The sequence below is a fragment of the Colletotrichum karsti genome (genome assembly GCF_011947395.1).
Source record: "Colletotrichum karsti strain CkLH20 chromosome Unknown Scaffold12, whole genome shotgun sequence".
In the NCBI taxonomy this organism is placed as follows: Eukaryota; Fungi; Ascomycota; class Sordariomycetes; order Glomerellales; family Glomerellaceae; genus Colletotrichum; species Colletotrichum karsti.
This window is the reverse complement of record NW_024065912.1, coordinates 596,277-608,583: the sequence shown is the minus strand read 5'-3', so window position 1 is coordinate 608,583 and position 12,307 is coordinate 596,277. Positions and strand designations below refer to the sequence as shown.

Below are 12,307 nucleotides of genomic sequence, written 5' to 3'. Positions count from 1 at the left end.
CGTTGGCGGATCGGGGCCTCCCGCAGATGTCAATCGTTGCAAGGACTGGGCATACGGAGGTTGACAATCAATCGTGTCTGCGAAGTAAGGTGTCGCTCACGAAGGTGGTGGTTCAGAAGAGACGGCACATCATCAAACTGATCCGTCTTGCCAGCACGGGTTTGCGCGACCGAGCCGGTGCCACGGGCTGTGCCGTTCAATAGTCTCGACCTCATCATCGCGTGCCCCTGGACATCGACCTGACTCCAGACCCCTCGGCTCGGACTCATGAGTGCCGTGACCTCGAAGTACTTTCTTCATTTGGAGCATTGGGTGCACTCCAGTCGGAGAAATAGCTCTTCTTGAGCTTGTCGAGTTTGGGGCGATTTCACAGCGGTGGAGCTACATCGGGCACGATACCCGAATGAAGAATTGGTGGGTGACATCCCGGGCGACTTCAAAGAGCAGCTGCTATTATTGTATTGAGATAATTTACACTGTGGCCAAAGATCATATTGAAATGAAATTAAGAGCCTGAGTCGGTCGTATTCTCATTAAGGCTGAATAAGGCAAAATGATTTCTTCCGATGTGAAGACATTCTTGGTGCAGAGTTTCCATTCACTCAGCTTCCGATGCTGACCTCGCATCACCTACCGGAGTACTTGTTTTCCCACCTATCCGTTCGCGTTCCCAGACATAGCCCAAGCAAGTTCTGTTCGATTTTCCGAACGTCTTGTCCAAGAAGTCGACACAATTGAAAAGCATGGTGACGAAAAAGCCGTATAAGCCGCAAGTCTCATCGTTGTAAGCCGGTTTTGTGGGCCACTACCGGAGCCCGCTTCGGGGTCGGGCTCCTTCCGATATCTCGACTGCCGTGCATCGGGACATTCTTTGGTCACGCCTGTTTCACTTCCAACCCAGGTCCACGCATCGTACAAGCCTCGAACCAAGCTCGGATCCATCTCGGAGCTCGCGAGCGCATACTACACCAAACAATGGTACAATGCTGGGATCTTCTGGCATCGGCGGGTCCACGATAAGAGACCCAAGCACATTCAAGAAAGGGGCACCAGGAGGGGGCTGTACCACACGTGCATGCTTGACAAGTAACGATTCAATGCTATTCTAGGCACCTTCTGAGATTCTCAGAGAAGCTTGATTAGATCCCTGGACGACCCTTCGGCAAGATTATCCACAGCTTTGAGTATCTTTTCAGCCCGATCCTGGTCGTACACAGGTCGAACAAGACCCCTGAACTTATCCCGAACCTTCTCAGTCGAGAACGGATGTTCGACTTCGCCCAGTGGGTACACCATAGCCTCTTCCCTCTCAGCTCCGCCATCTAGTTTGAACAACATCCTCACCTCGAAATCCTCCTTCAAGCCCTCGTCGATAATGACATCGATCCGTTCGGAAAGATCCGCAACCCGCTTGTCCTTCATCTTCTCCGGCTCATAAACACTCCAGCCAATCTCACTACCGAACAAAAACGCACAGGCGACTTGGTATTTCATGCTAAACTGAGCGTCGACAGTGGTCTCGGGATGGAGCTTGTTTGGACTCGGCCGGCCGATGATATCATAGCCTGAAGGATGCACAAAGACGGTGATATTCTCCGGAAGGCTCCGTGACTTCGTCTCCGCCGCGACCTTCGCGGTCAGTTCGATGGCGGTATGCGTGAACCGGCAAGCAGGAAAAGGCTTCAGCGCGGTCGCGGGGAAAAGCCAGTCGGAGCGCAGGTTATCCGTCAGACCGGTGGCATTCGACTTTGTCGAATATGCCTGCAAGAAGCCCCATTTCCCCTCAATGGCACGCGACGCGCCCGTAACGCCAGCCTCCGCGAGCGCGACACAAAGAAAGGCGTCGTGCGCCGCGAACCCGGGATGAAGCCTCTTGTTCCACGACCCGTTATCGAGGAACTGCATCGATCCCGCGGCCTTGGAACCGGCTAGCCCAAACGCGTTGTAGACCTGGTCTGACGTCAGGCCTTTGATGTTGCTGATGGCCGCCACCGCTCCAAAGATGCCGGCCGTGGCGGTGTTGTGGAAGCCTCTTGGATAGCCACCCGACGACAGGGCGCGGCCGAGGCGTGAAGCCACCTCGTAGCCAACGGAAAGCCCCGTCAACAGCGAACGCCCCGAGGCGTCGGAGGCTTCAGCCTGTGCTATAGCTGCCGGGATGACGCTCGCGCCCGTGTGGATGATGCCGATTGCTAGGGTATCGTCGAAGTCGAAGGAGTGAGCAAATGCGCCGTTCAGCAACGCTGCGATGTGCTTTGGGTAAGCGTTTGATTTGCCGTATACCGTGCTTTGACCGACAGAGCCCTCTGAGAAGGCTTCGATCGCCTTTAGAATGTGGCTGCTTGATTCCGACTGAGCTCCGCCGCCTGCCCCGACGCCAATGTGGTCGATGATTAGATCCAGCAGCTTGGAGATTGCTTGTGGCGGGATGTCTTCGTACTTGGTTTTCGCGACAAAATCGCTGAACCGTTGTGTTGCACCCTCTGCTCCGGGGTAACATGCATCATCGTCCGCGCCGTTTCCGTTTGCTCGTTGTGCCATTCTAGACGCTGTTTCGATAAGCGTTATGAATCCCAGGAAGATATTCAAGCGATGTTCAATGTGCAGTAGGACATCTGAAGAAGATATAATTAGGTGTGGTTATTAAACGACAGCTTATAACAGCCTTGGGTGTCTGAATCATGCCGGATGTCGTCATCCAGGTTCGCCGATATGCAGCACCGCGGGGTTGAGGCGGGAATGAGTGTGAACGATGCGGGGGCGCCGGGACTCGAACAATGCCAAACTCTCCAACCTAGAGCCCTCGGCCATAAAACGGACTTCAGAGGTTACACCGTCTCCAAGCACAGTCAACATCTTTCCTTCGGTATACTCCGGCAATATGGGGCCATTGTCGGACCAGCAAGTCGGCGACTCGGTAACTTCGGCACCGGCGTCGGCCCCATATTGCCGGCAATCCTGCACATCTCCGTAACGATACGTCTTGACCTGGAAAAAACGGATGTGTGTCATTCTTCAAAGATCACTTGGAGGGTGACTTTGGATAAGTGAGCAAGCCGAAGACGAAAAGCCCCAAGAACAGGGTAAAGATTGGTTTGGGACTACACGCAGCCTCTGGTGCTTTGCTCTCGATGTCTGTTAAATTCTGGCAATGACCGCATCGGTCGGCAGCCGACATCGATATCGCACAATGGTCACAACGTCGCCGTCGTTTCCACTCCAACAATGCAGCCTCGTTCTTGGGGTCGTACATACGCCACATACAAGTAGTGCACAGGCGTTTCCAGAACTCGTGTCCATATGTGAGGCCCAGCATCAGCTGGGCTTTCGTGAAATATCCCTGTTTCCTTGCACGAAAGCATCCGTAGCAAGGAAGTCGTATTCGTGCTGATGGAGGTGCCGTTCCATAACGGCAGTGCTGGAGTTTCCAATTCAGCAAAATCTCTCGTTCGTGAAGCGGCGTCCAGTCGACCTGCAGAACGGGCTCGAATTCCCGACTCACGAAAATGTACCGTTCGTGAACTGGTGTCCAATCGACCGGCACGATGTGTCTCAATGTGGTCGAGGCCGCCCGAAGATTGATGGCATCCGGATACGTGAGCCGCCATACGATGTTGCGCAGCACGTCTTGCGGAAGGCCTTCCAAGGGGGCTGTGATTTTATCGGCGATGCATCGTGTTACAGAAGCTCCAGGTTCTGTTGGGTGTGCTACCTCGCGACATCTGTTGAACTGCGTCCCTACATGCCAACACACATGGCACTGGTAGAAGATTGAATCGTTAAACTTCACAGGAAGCAGATGTCCATATGATCCAAGCCCGATAGCGCAGTTGAAACAGGTCCGTGAGGCTTTTGAAGTGGCCTTGTCGGCGCGCTTGCCATCCTTTGGAGGCAGAGGATCGCTGAAAGATGATCTTGGCAGCATCTTGAGGCATGTGAAGCACGCCCATAAGTTTTGGTTTCGTCGAAAGTTATCGGCTTGCTTGATGAAGTTGAACCACTCGTCAGGTCCTAGAAGTCCTATAAGGCGGGGGCCCAGTTCTTGATGGAAGTACCGGCTTGTAGTGCATAGCATGAGAGCTGTGCCATAGTCGAGACAACGGATGACTTCGCAATGAATGTCGAAGGGAAGATTCGCAAAATATCTGAAGCTGATCTCGCATGCCCTCTGCGAAGTGTCGGGATCGTTCATGTCGGTAATTGTGATGTCGGTTTTCTTCAGAGATGTGGCCATGGTTTTCCCACTGATAGGAGACGTGCGGGTGATGAGAGTGTTTGAGAAGTAGGCCTGAGGGGGTTATGAAGAGTCTCTACGTCAGAACCATGTTGATGTTGATGCTTGGATCAGTAAAAGATCGCTAAAAGCTGAAGAATTTATATCTGATGTAGTTGACTCATCAACTTCGCAGCTTGATGTTGACTCACTGGAAATATATCTTGTCGTAGCGTTTTGGTTCACGACCTGGATGGCCCGGTCCATCACGGTAGCAAACCAACCAACTCTTTGCACGGTGGACAGATGAGCTGTCAAACATGCCACTCAAGGTTAAGCTAACAGAAGCGCTTTTCTGAAGGAGAAAGGCAGATGTGGATATGTACCCGTAGTTTTAAATAGAAATATGTACACGAATCTCTTCACCGTCTCATTGGGATGCTATCCGGAGCGATCCCATATTCTCCTTTCTCCTTTACTGGCACTGAGAGTAGTAGTCGTTCTGCTTAACGCAGGTGAAACCAGTCGCGCAGGCGGTAGGGCCAGAGAAGCCGTTGCCGCCGCACTGAGCCCAGCGAGCAGCAGTAGCACCAACGGCACCAGAAGCGGCAGCAGCAGGGGCGCTGGAAGCAGCCTCGGCGTTGTCGCCGCCGGCACACTTGCTCTTCACGCTGGTGACGAGAGTGGTAGCGGGAGCGGGAGTGGCAGCAGGGGCACTGGGGGCAGAGGTGATGGCCGGAGCGGAGCTCTCGGGAGTGGCCTCGGCAGCGGGCTCGCTGGCGGCAGCTTCGCTCGTGGGAACGGCGGGGGCGGCGGAAGAGGCGGCGCTGGTGGCAACGGCAGCCGCGGAGGTAGCGGGCGTAGAGCCACCGGATCCGGCGGCGGCGAGGAGGCTGGAGATGGCAGTGTAGGCGGGCTTGGGCTTCATGTTCTCGTCCCAGGGAAGAGCCTCACCGGTACCGGGGAAGACGGAAGGAATCCAGCTGTTGTCCAATGTCAGTGTCCTATTCATCTCATTGATTCTTTTGGTAAGATGTCTTACCTGTGCTTGTCGGAGAAGCCCCAGATGGTGACTCCCACACACTCCTTGACGTCAAGGCAGGCGCCGACAACGCTGACGTAGTCGGTGGCCTGCGCCTGCTGAGCAGTGGCGTCGGCGGGGATGCTCTTGTGGCGGATGTCCAGCTCGGTGTAGGCAACCTCGGTGACACCGGCGTCGACATAGGACTGGAGAACGCTGCTGAGGGCGGAACGGGAGCCAGAGCTGCCGACAATCAAATGGGCCTGCAGACCGACACCATCGATGGTGGCGCCGGCATCCTTGATGCTCTTGATGATGTTGAGAACCTCCTTCTGCTTGTTTCCGGCAAGCTCGATGTTGTAGTCGTTGTAGTAGAGCTTCGCATCGGCATCCGCAGTCTTGGCGGCCTTGAAGGCGATGGGAATGAAGTCGGTTCCGAGGACCTTGTAGAAGACGCTGTCGCGGTAGGTGCCGTCCTCGTTGAGGGCCTCGTTGACGACATCCCAGGCGTAGCACTGGCCCTTGTAGTGACCGGCCACGTTGGAAATGTGAGTGTCGATGATGGAGGTCAGCTGCTCCTTGGTCCAGGTGCCGGAGGAGACCCAAGTGGGCAGCTGGGAGTGCCAGACGAGAGTGTGGCAGCGGAGGATCATACTGTTGGTCTTGGCGAATTCGGCGATTTCGTCACCGGAGGTGTAGCTGAAGACGCCCTGGCTCTTCTCGGTGAACTGCCACTTCTGACCGTTTCCGGGCGTGGTCTGGCCGAACATCTTGGGGTCCTTCATGATGTCGATGTAGGCCGTATCCGTGAGTTCGGAGTTGTCGACAGCAGTGCCGAAGTACTTCTTGCCGGCGGCGACGGCGAGCTCGTGAAGCTGGGCGCTGGCGCCAGAGGCGAGCAGGCCGGCTGCAGTGATGGTGGAGAAACGCATCTTGGTAGGAGTTGAAAAGGAGAGACTGGTGAAAAAGAACGTGAATGTACCTCAGGGGAACAATGGAAGAAAAGAATGAAAGTTGAAGGCAAAAGATGACGAAAAGAGAGTCAAAACGAGAACATCGCGGTTCTTGGCGGGGGGAGAAGTCGTTTATGAACGATTCTCCCTTGTCAAGTTCTGGCTTGACCTTTCCATTTCTTGTTCGGCGGAGCTGTCCAACCTCAATCTATCTCAAGCTCGAAGCTCAACCCACCGTGGCCGATGATCCGGCAGCATCCTTCCCCTGTCACTAACAGACAAACAGATTGGCTCCGAATCCTCGCTTGCGGTCGGCCGAAATGATGCCAGGGTCGCCCACCAGAAGGGGGATCTCCCGTTTTGTTCTGTGGGTTCCATCGCATGACCAGGATACTGCTGGCGCGCGGTTGATCAGGCCCGCGTCGGGACCTCCAGGCGACCTTTTCATGCCAAATCGACGAGGACAGGCAGCTTTCTGTCTTTCCCTGAGAAGCTTGACACGGCAGAAAATCAATATAGTCGTTACCCCTCATAATGCATGACCCTTAAAAGGGATAACGCCCTTAGAATATATATAGATATACTACCTATATTATTTTATATAGCTAGATTATAATTTTTTATATATTTATATACTATATATAACTATCTAATTTATCCTATATAAGGGGCTATTATAGGGGGTTTTAAGTAATATATAGAGTATTAATAGGGGGTATTTAGGAGTAAATTAGGCTAATTTAGGGTTAAATTTTTACCCTTTTTACTATCTTATTATTAATACTACTATTACTATAAGGGCTTATATAATAGCTAAGCTAAATATATATTAGAAACTTACTCTCTATAAGTAGGTAAGTAAATAATAAGTTTACCCTTCTTAATAGGTAGTTATTAAGTATATCTTATATATATATAATATTTAACTTATTTAGTTAAATATCTTATAATATTTTAGCTTAAAGTAGAAGGGACTAGCTCTAGATTAGCCTATTAGAGAGGGTATATTTTAAACTACTTTAGCCTAATAGCTAATACTTAAAGATCTTCTTTAATAATAGTAAATTAAGCTTAAACTTTAAGGGATAGATACCTCTATTTACTTTATATAGTAATAAGCTATATTTATTTAGTATATAGTACTTACTATTAGAAAATTTAAAATAGATATTATAAATCTCCTTATATTTAGTAAGAAATAAATAGCTTTATTTTAGTATTAATATTATATTAAATAATAGGCTTTTTATAGTAAAATAGTATTAATAGATCTTATAATAGCTTTATTCTCTTAAATCTAAAAGATATAAAGACTTATTATAGAGTATAAACCTTATAATATTTATAATATAGATAAAACTAGCTGATTTTAGAGAAGATTCCCCTTAATTAGCCTCTTAATAGCTTTATACCTTAAAGTTAAAAAGGATAAGTTATATATATTTTTTAGGCTTACTATTAATATAATAGGTAATAATATATTTTAGATCTAAATAGTTAAAAAGAATAAAATCCTTTATACCTTATATAGGTTTAACTTTAATATATTTAATATTACCTAAAAGAATAATAAATTAGCTTAATTTACTATAGCTATAATAAAAAACTAATTAGATACCTTTTATTATTATATTTAAGTCTATAAATTAAGCTAAAAGATCTTATTATTAATAAATAATTTCTCTATTTATACTATTAATATTAAGATAAATTCTCTATTAGCTAAGATATATATTAAGTTCCTTTTACTTAATATAACGTTATAGTTTTAACCTATAGATTAAAGGATTATTAATACCTTTAAGAGCTATTATAAAAAGTTCTTCCTCTCTTAAATTATAAAGACCTTTTTATAAGAGGATCTTATAAAGTTAATTATTTTATATATAATATTAATATAGGTTATAGAGGTCTATTATAAGTTACTTAAGAGGATTATAGTTTAAAATTATTAATAGTACTCTTCTCTTATTAATTTTAAGTAAGTAAAAGAAAGTATTATTTTAAATAAACTAGATAATATATTAACCCTTTTTAAATAAGTAGTATTATTTTCTAAATTAAATAAGTTACTTAAAGAGTTTTTAAACCCTATAGATAAGAACTACTTGTTACGGCCAGCTAACTGACAGTGGGTTTGTGTTAGCAGTAAGTTAGGGATCGAGAACTGTAAACAGTATCAAGTCGTTCTGTAGGGCTGTTTGAGTAATCGTAGGTCTTTAAAGGTCTTGGTGATTAGTTAAGGCCTCAATAAGAGTCGTAGAGTAGTTGTCACTTAGGTATAGCTAAAAGTACCGGTGAGGGTAGTCACAAAGTTGATTGCTGAAGAGCTATAGAAGTCTGTCCTTGAGCCGAGCTCTAGTCCATCCTATATATAAGTCCTTTTTCTAGTACATGCTCTTTGTACCTTAGGTTGAGCTGGATCATTCTGATCGAGAATGATCGTTTAGCCCCCAAGTCTATCTGGATCATCTTGATCCAAAATGATCCTTATCTTATCGTCACGTGACTTGCACTATAGTTCTTCCCTTCTGAGGATCCCTGACCGTCCTTGTGTCACTAGGTTATATATGTCCACGTTAGCCGCCAAGAGCCTAGCGGGGTTGTGTTAGTAGCTAAGCCTAACGGGTTGTAACATCAGGTCTCCTCTCTAAAGGTCTTATCCCTAAGACTAGCATAAGTAGGTTGCTGCTCCTAGGTTAGGGAGTCGTCAATCGTGCTTCCTTAGTTCCATAATGCTGACACTATATTAGGTCGCATTTAAAAACCTTCTAAGCCTTTACGTGAGGCTCGTCATGCTAAGATCAAGCGAAACCGTTAAGCTCTTAGTTAATTAGTTGATCTCTGTGGTTACGACGCGATGCCGTGCTCTCCGTGCTTCTAGTTTAACCGGGTGTGCAAAATGGACCTTACGAACTCCAAGCGCTATGGCGAATGCGCGAGCTGTGGTCTGTCCAACTGTGATGGGGGAGATGTGGCGAACGCTTGTAAGTTGTTTATTTTGGTTTTCTGTTTTTTCTATGCTGATAACTGTAGTGAATCGTTGTTTTAAGGAGCAGAAGAAGATCGAGCAGGAGGAGCAAGAGGCTGAAGAGGCTCTTGAGCTTCTCTAGACGCAGCTGGCTATTGCGATGGGTTGTTTGTCTCGTTTGTGGAAATATAAACGTTTCTTAAAAGAGTGTGGTTTGGATTTAATTTGTTGTGGTATGTAATCTGTAGAGGAGTGGGAGGCTGAGGAGCGTGCGTTGGATGCTGAGGAGTTGCGTGTGGTATTGGACTTGTCTTCCTGGGGTGCCCCTAACGACCTGTCATTGGTAAACTTTGGTCTGGGCGAGGGTTTCTCCGACCTTGGGTTCCTGCTGCCTGGTGATACTCCTGTAGCATCTGCTGGGAATGCTGAAGGTTCTTGATGGGTTCCCATGAGTTCTCTTTATGTCCGTATCCTTTCCACTTAATAAGATATTCTGTATTTCCGTTGTTATTGTGGTAGTTAATAATTTGTTTGACTTCATATTCTGGTTCTAGTGGTTCCATAATGATGCAGTCTTCTGTGTGTGAACCTGCTGGTGCTTTTTTGAGAAGTGAAATATGAAAGACTGGATGATACTTTATAGTGTCTAGTAGTGCGAGTTTGAAGTTGACGTTAGATACCTTCTTTATGATCTCGAAAGGTCTAAGTTTCTTGAAGTCTAACTTATCGCTTGGTCGTTTTGTCTTGATGTTTTGGTGGAGAAGGTATATACTATCTCCCTCCTGTAGAGTTGGTCCCTTAACTCTTGAGGTGTTGGCGTATTTGCGCATTTGTTTGCGCACGAATTTGAGTTCTCTAGGTAGCTCTTGCTGGATTTCCTTGAGTTTGTTGATATCTGCCACAGCTTTCAGAGCTGCTGGGCCTTGTCGTGGTTCTCCATAGGCTGTTGGGTTAAATCCATAGTTCAGATAGAATGGGGATTCTTTTGTGCTTTCTCCTACTGCGCTGTTGTAGGCAAACTGGGCCATAGGTAGCAATTGCACCCAGTTGTCTTGCTGGTAGTTGACGTAGCAGCGTAGATAGGTTTCCATGATCTGATTGATTCGTTCTGTCTGGCCATCGGTTTGCGGATGAAAAGCGGTGGACATCTTGTGATCAGATCCCAGCTGCGAGATCAGTGATCTCCAAAACTTGGAAGTGAACAACTTGTCTCTGTCGGACACGATTTCCTTCGGCATTCCGTGTTGGCTAACAATCACCTGCAGAAACTTATAGGCGAGGTCTTCTGCGGTGCTAGACTCCATATACGGGATGAAGTATGAGTACTTTGTGAGTCTGTTGATGATGACTAGGACGCTGTCGTAGTGGACCTTAGTCATCGGTTCTTGGGACTTGGGTAACTTGGTGACGAAGTCCAACGAGATAGATTCCCATGCGGTTTGCGGCACTGGGAGCGGCTATATCTTACCATAAGGCTGATGTTGGCTGGGTTTGCTTTTCGCGCAAACCTCACAGTCCCTAATCGCTAAAGATACTTCTTGTTGTGTAGCCGTTTTGTCGTAGTGTTGTCTGATGCGTTTCCATGTCTTGGTTACGCCTTGGTGGCCATGTGCAGGAGCAGAGTGTATCTCCCTAATGGCTTCAGGAGACATCCTTCCAGTCGTGCTGGTATTGTCTCTCCTGGCCATTATTAAGAGTCTGGCTGCTGGCACAAGGTCTCCTTCCTTGTCTTTTTTGAGGATAACTTGGGTTTCCTTAGGTACCTGGACTTTGTGGTCCGGTCTCCTGCTGAGAGCGTCTGCTCTTCCGTTTTCTTTACCTTTCCAGTAGATGATTTTGAAGTTGAATTCTGAGAGGAATTCAGACCATCTGATCTGTTGTTTATTAAGTTCTTTTGATGTGGTAAAGTGGGCGAGATTCTTGTGATTGGTATAGACCTTGACTTTATACTTCGTTCCTAATAGTTGAGGTCTCTATTCCTTAAATGCTTTGATGATCGCTATAAGTTCTTTGTTGTGGATTTGATAGTTGAGTTCTGGGCTGTGTAGCTTGCGTGAGAAGAAGGCGCATGGGCGTAGCTGTCCTTTGTCGTCTCGTTGGCCTAGCTGTCCTCCTATAGTGTAGTCTGAGGAGTTGGTCTCAACTTCGAATGGTTTCTCGGGGTTAGGTATAATGAGTATAGGTTCTAATATAACTTGTTACTTGATCTTATTGAAGGCTTGTTCTTGCTCTTCTTCCCATTGCTATGGGGTATCTTTTTTTGAGAGCCTCGTGAGAGGGTCGTTCTTGTCTGAGTATCCTTCTAGGAATCGTTGGTAGTAGTTTATATATCTAATGAAGGATTGTACGTCTTTGACGTTCTGTGGCGTTGGCTAGTCTCGTACTGCTGCGATTTTGTCTTTTGACATCTTGAGGATTCCAGGGGCTATAGTAAAGCCTAGGAATTCGACTTCTTGCGCGTGGAATTTGCTCTTTTCTGGTTCCACCAGGAGTTTGGCCTCTTGTAGTTTCTGTAGCACTTGGTGTATATGCTTCTTGTGGTCTTCCAGTGTTTTAGAGAAGATCAGTATGTCGTTGAGATAAACTATAACGAATACATCTAGGTATTCTCGTAGGATGTGATTGATTATTGTCTGGAATGTTGTGGGTGCGTTGGTGAGTCCGAAGGGCATTACTAGGTACTCGTAATGTCCTTGGCGTGTTTGAAACGCTGTTTTCCATTCTTCGCCTGATTTCATGCGTATCAGGTTGTAGGCTCCTTTTAAGTTGAGTGCTGTAAACTACTGGGCTCTGTGTAGCAGGTCTCTGAGTTCTGAGATGAGCGGTAGCGGGTAGTAGTTCTTAATTGTGATGTTGTTGAGTTTTCTGTAGTTGACGTAGAGTTGTAGTTTGCCGTTCTTTTTGGGCACGAATAGGATTGGATATCCTGCTGGTGATGTGGAGGGTCTGATGTATCCCTTCTGTAGGTTTTCTTTGAGGTAAGCGTCGAGTGCTTCCATTTCTTTCTGATTGAGTCTGTAGATTGCTTCTAGCTTTGGCTCCTTCCCTTCTCTTAGGGGTATCTTGTGGTTGTAGTTGCTGTGTTCTGGCAGTCCTGTTTTGAGTTCTTTGGCGAATAGCTTCTGGTATTGCCGGTATTCTTCTGGGAT

The 12,307-nt window shown here is 47.0% G+C and overlaps 3 protein-coding genes across 3 annotated transcripts; all 3 read right to left on the bottom strand.

Annotated features, from left to right (window-relative positions):
* Positions 1 to 1,125: 1,125 nt before the first annotated feature.
* Positions 1,126 to 2,541, bottom strand: CkaCkLH20_04566 (uncharacterized protein; the record flags this gene model as incomplete). Its single annotated transcript, XM_038887285.1, has 1 exon — positions 1,126 to 2,541. One exon carries the CDS (start codon positions 2,539 to 2,541, stop codon positions 1,126 to 1,128), a length of 1,416 nt encoding a protein of 471 aa, XP_038747451.1.
* Positions 2,542 to 4,688: 2,147 nt separating this feature from the next.
* CkaCkLH20_04565 (glycosyl hydrolase family 10) lies at positions 4,689 to 6,166 on the bottom strand (the record flags this gene model as incomplete). The annotated part of the gene is made up of 2 exons (XM_038887284.1): positions 4,689 to 5,196; positions 5,256 to 6,166. 2 exons carry the CDS (start codon positions 6,164 to 6,166, stop codon positions 4,689 to 4,691), a joined length of 1,419 nt encoding a protein of 472 aa, XP_038747450.1.
* A 3,899-nt stretch (positions 6,167 to 10,065) lies between these two features.
* CkaCkLH20_04564 (uncharacterized protein) lies at positions 10,066 to 10,537 on the bottom strand (the record flags this gene model as incomplete). Its single annotated transcript, XM_038887283.1, has 2 exons — positions 10,066 to 10,101; positions 10,160 to 10,537. The coding sequence occupies 2 exons, from the start codon at positions 10,535 to 10,537 to the stop codon at positions 10,066 to 10,068; spliced, it is 414 nt and encodes a 137-aa protein (XP_038747449.1).
* Between the last annotated feature and the right edge of the window lie 1,770 nt (positions 10,538 to 12,307).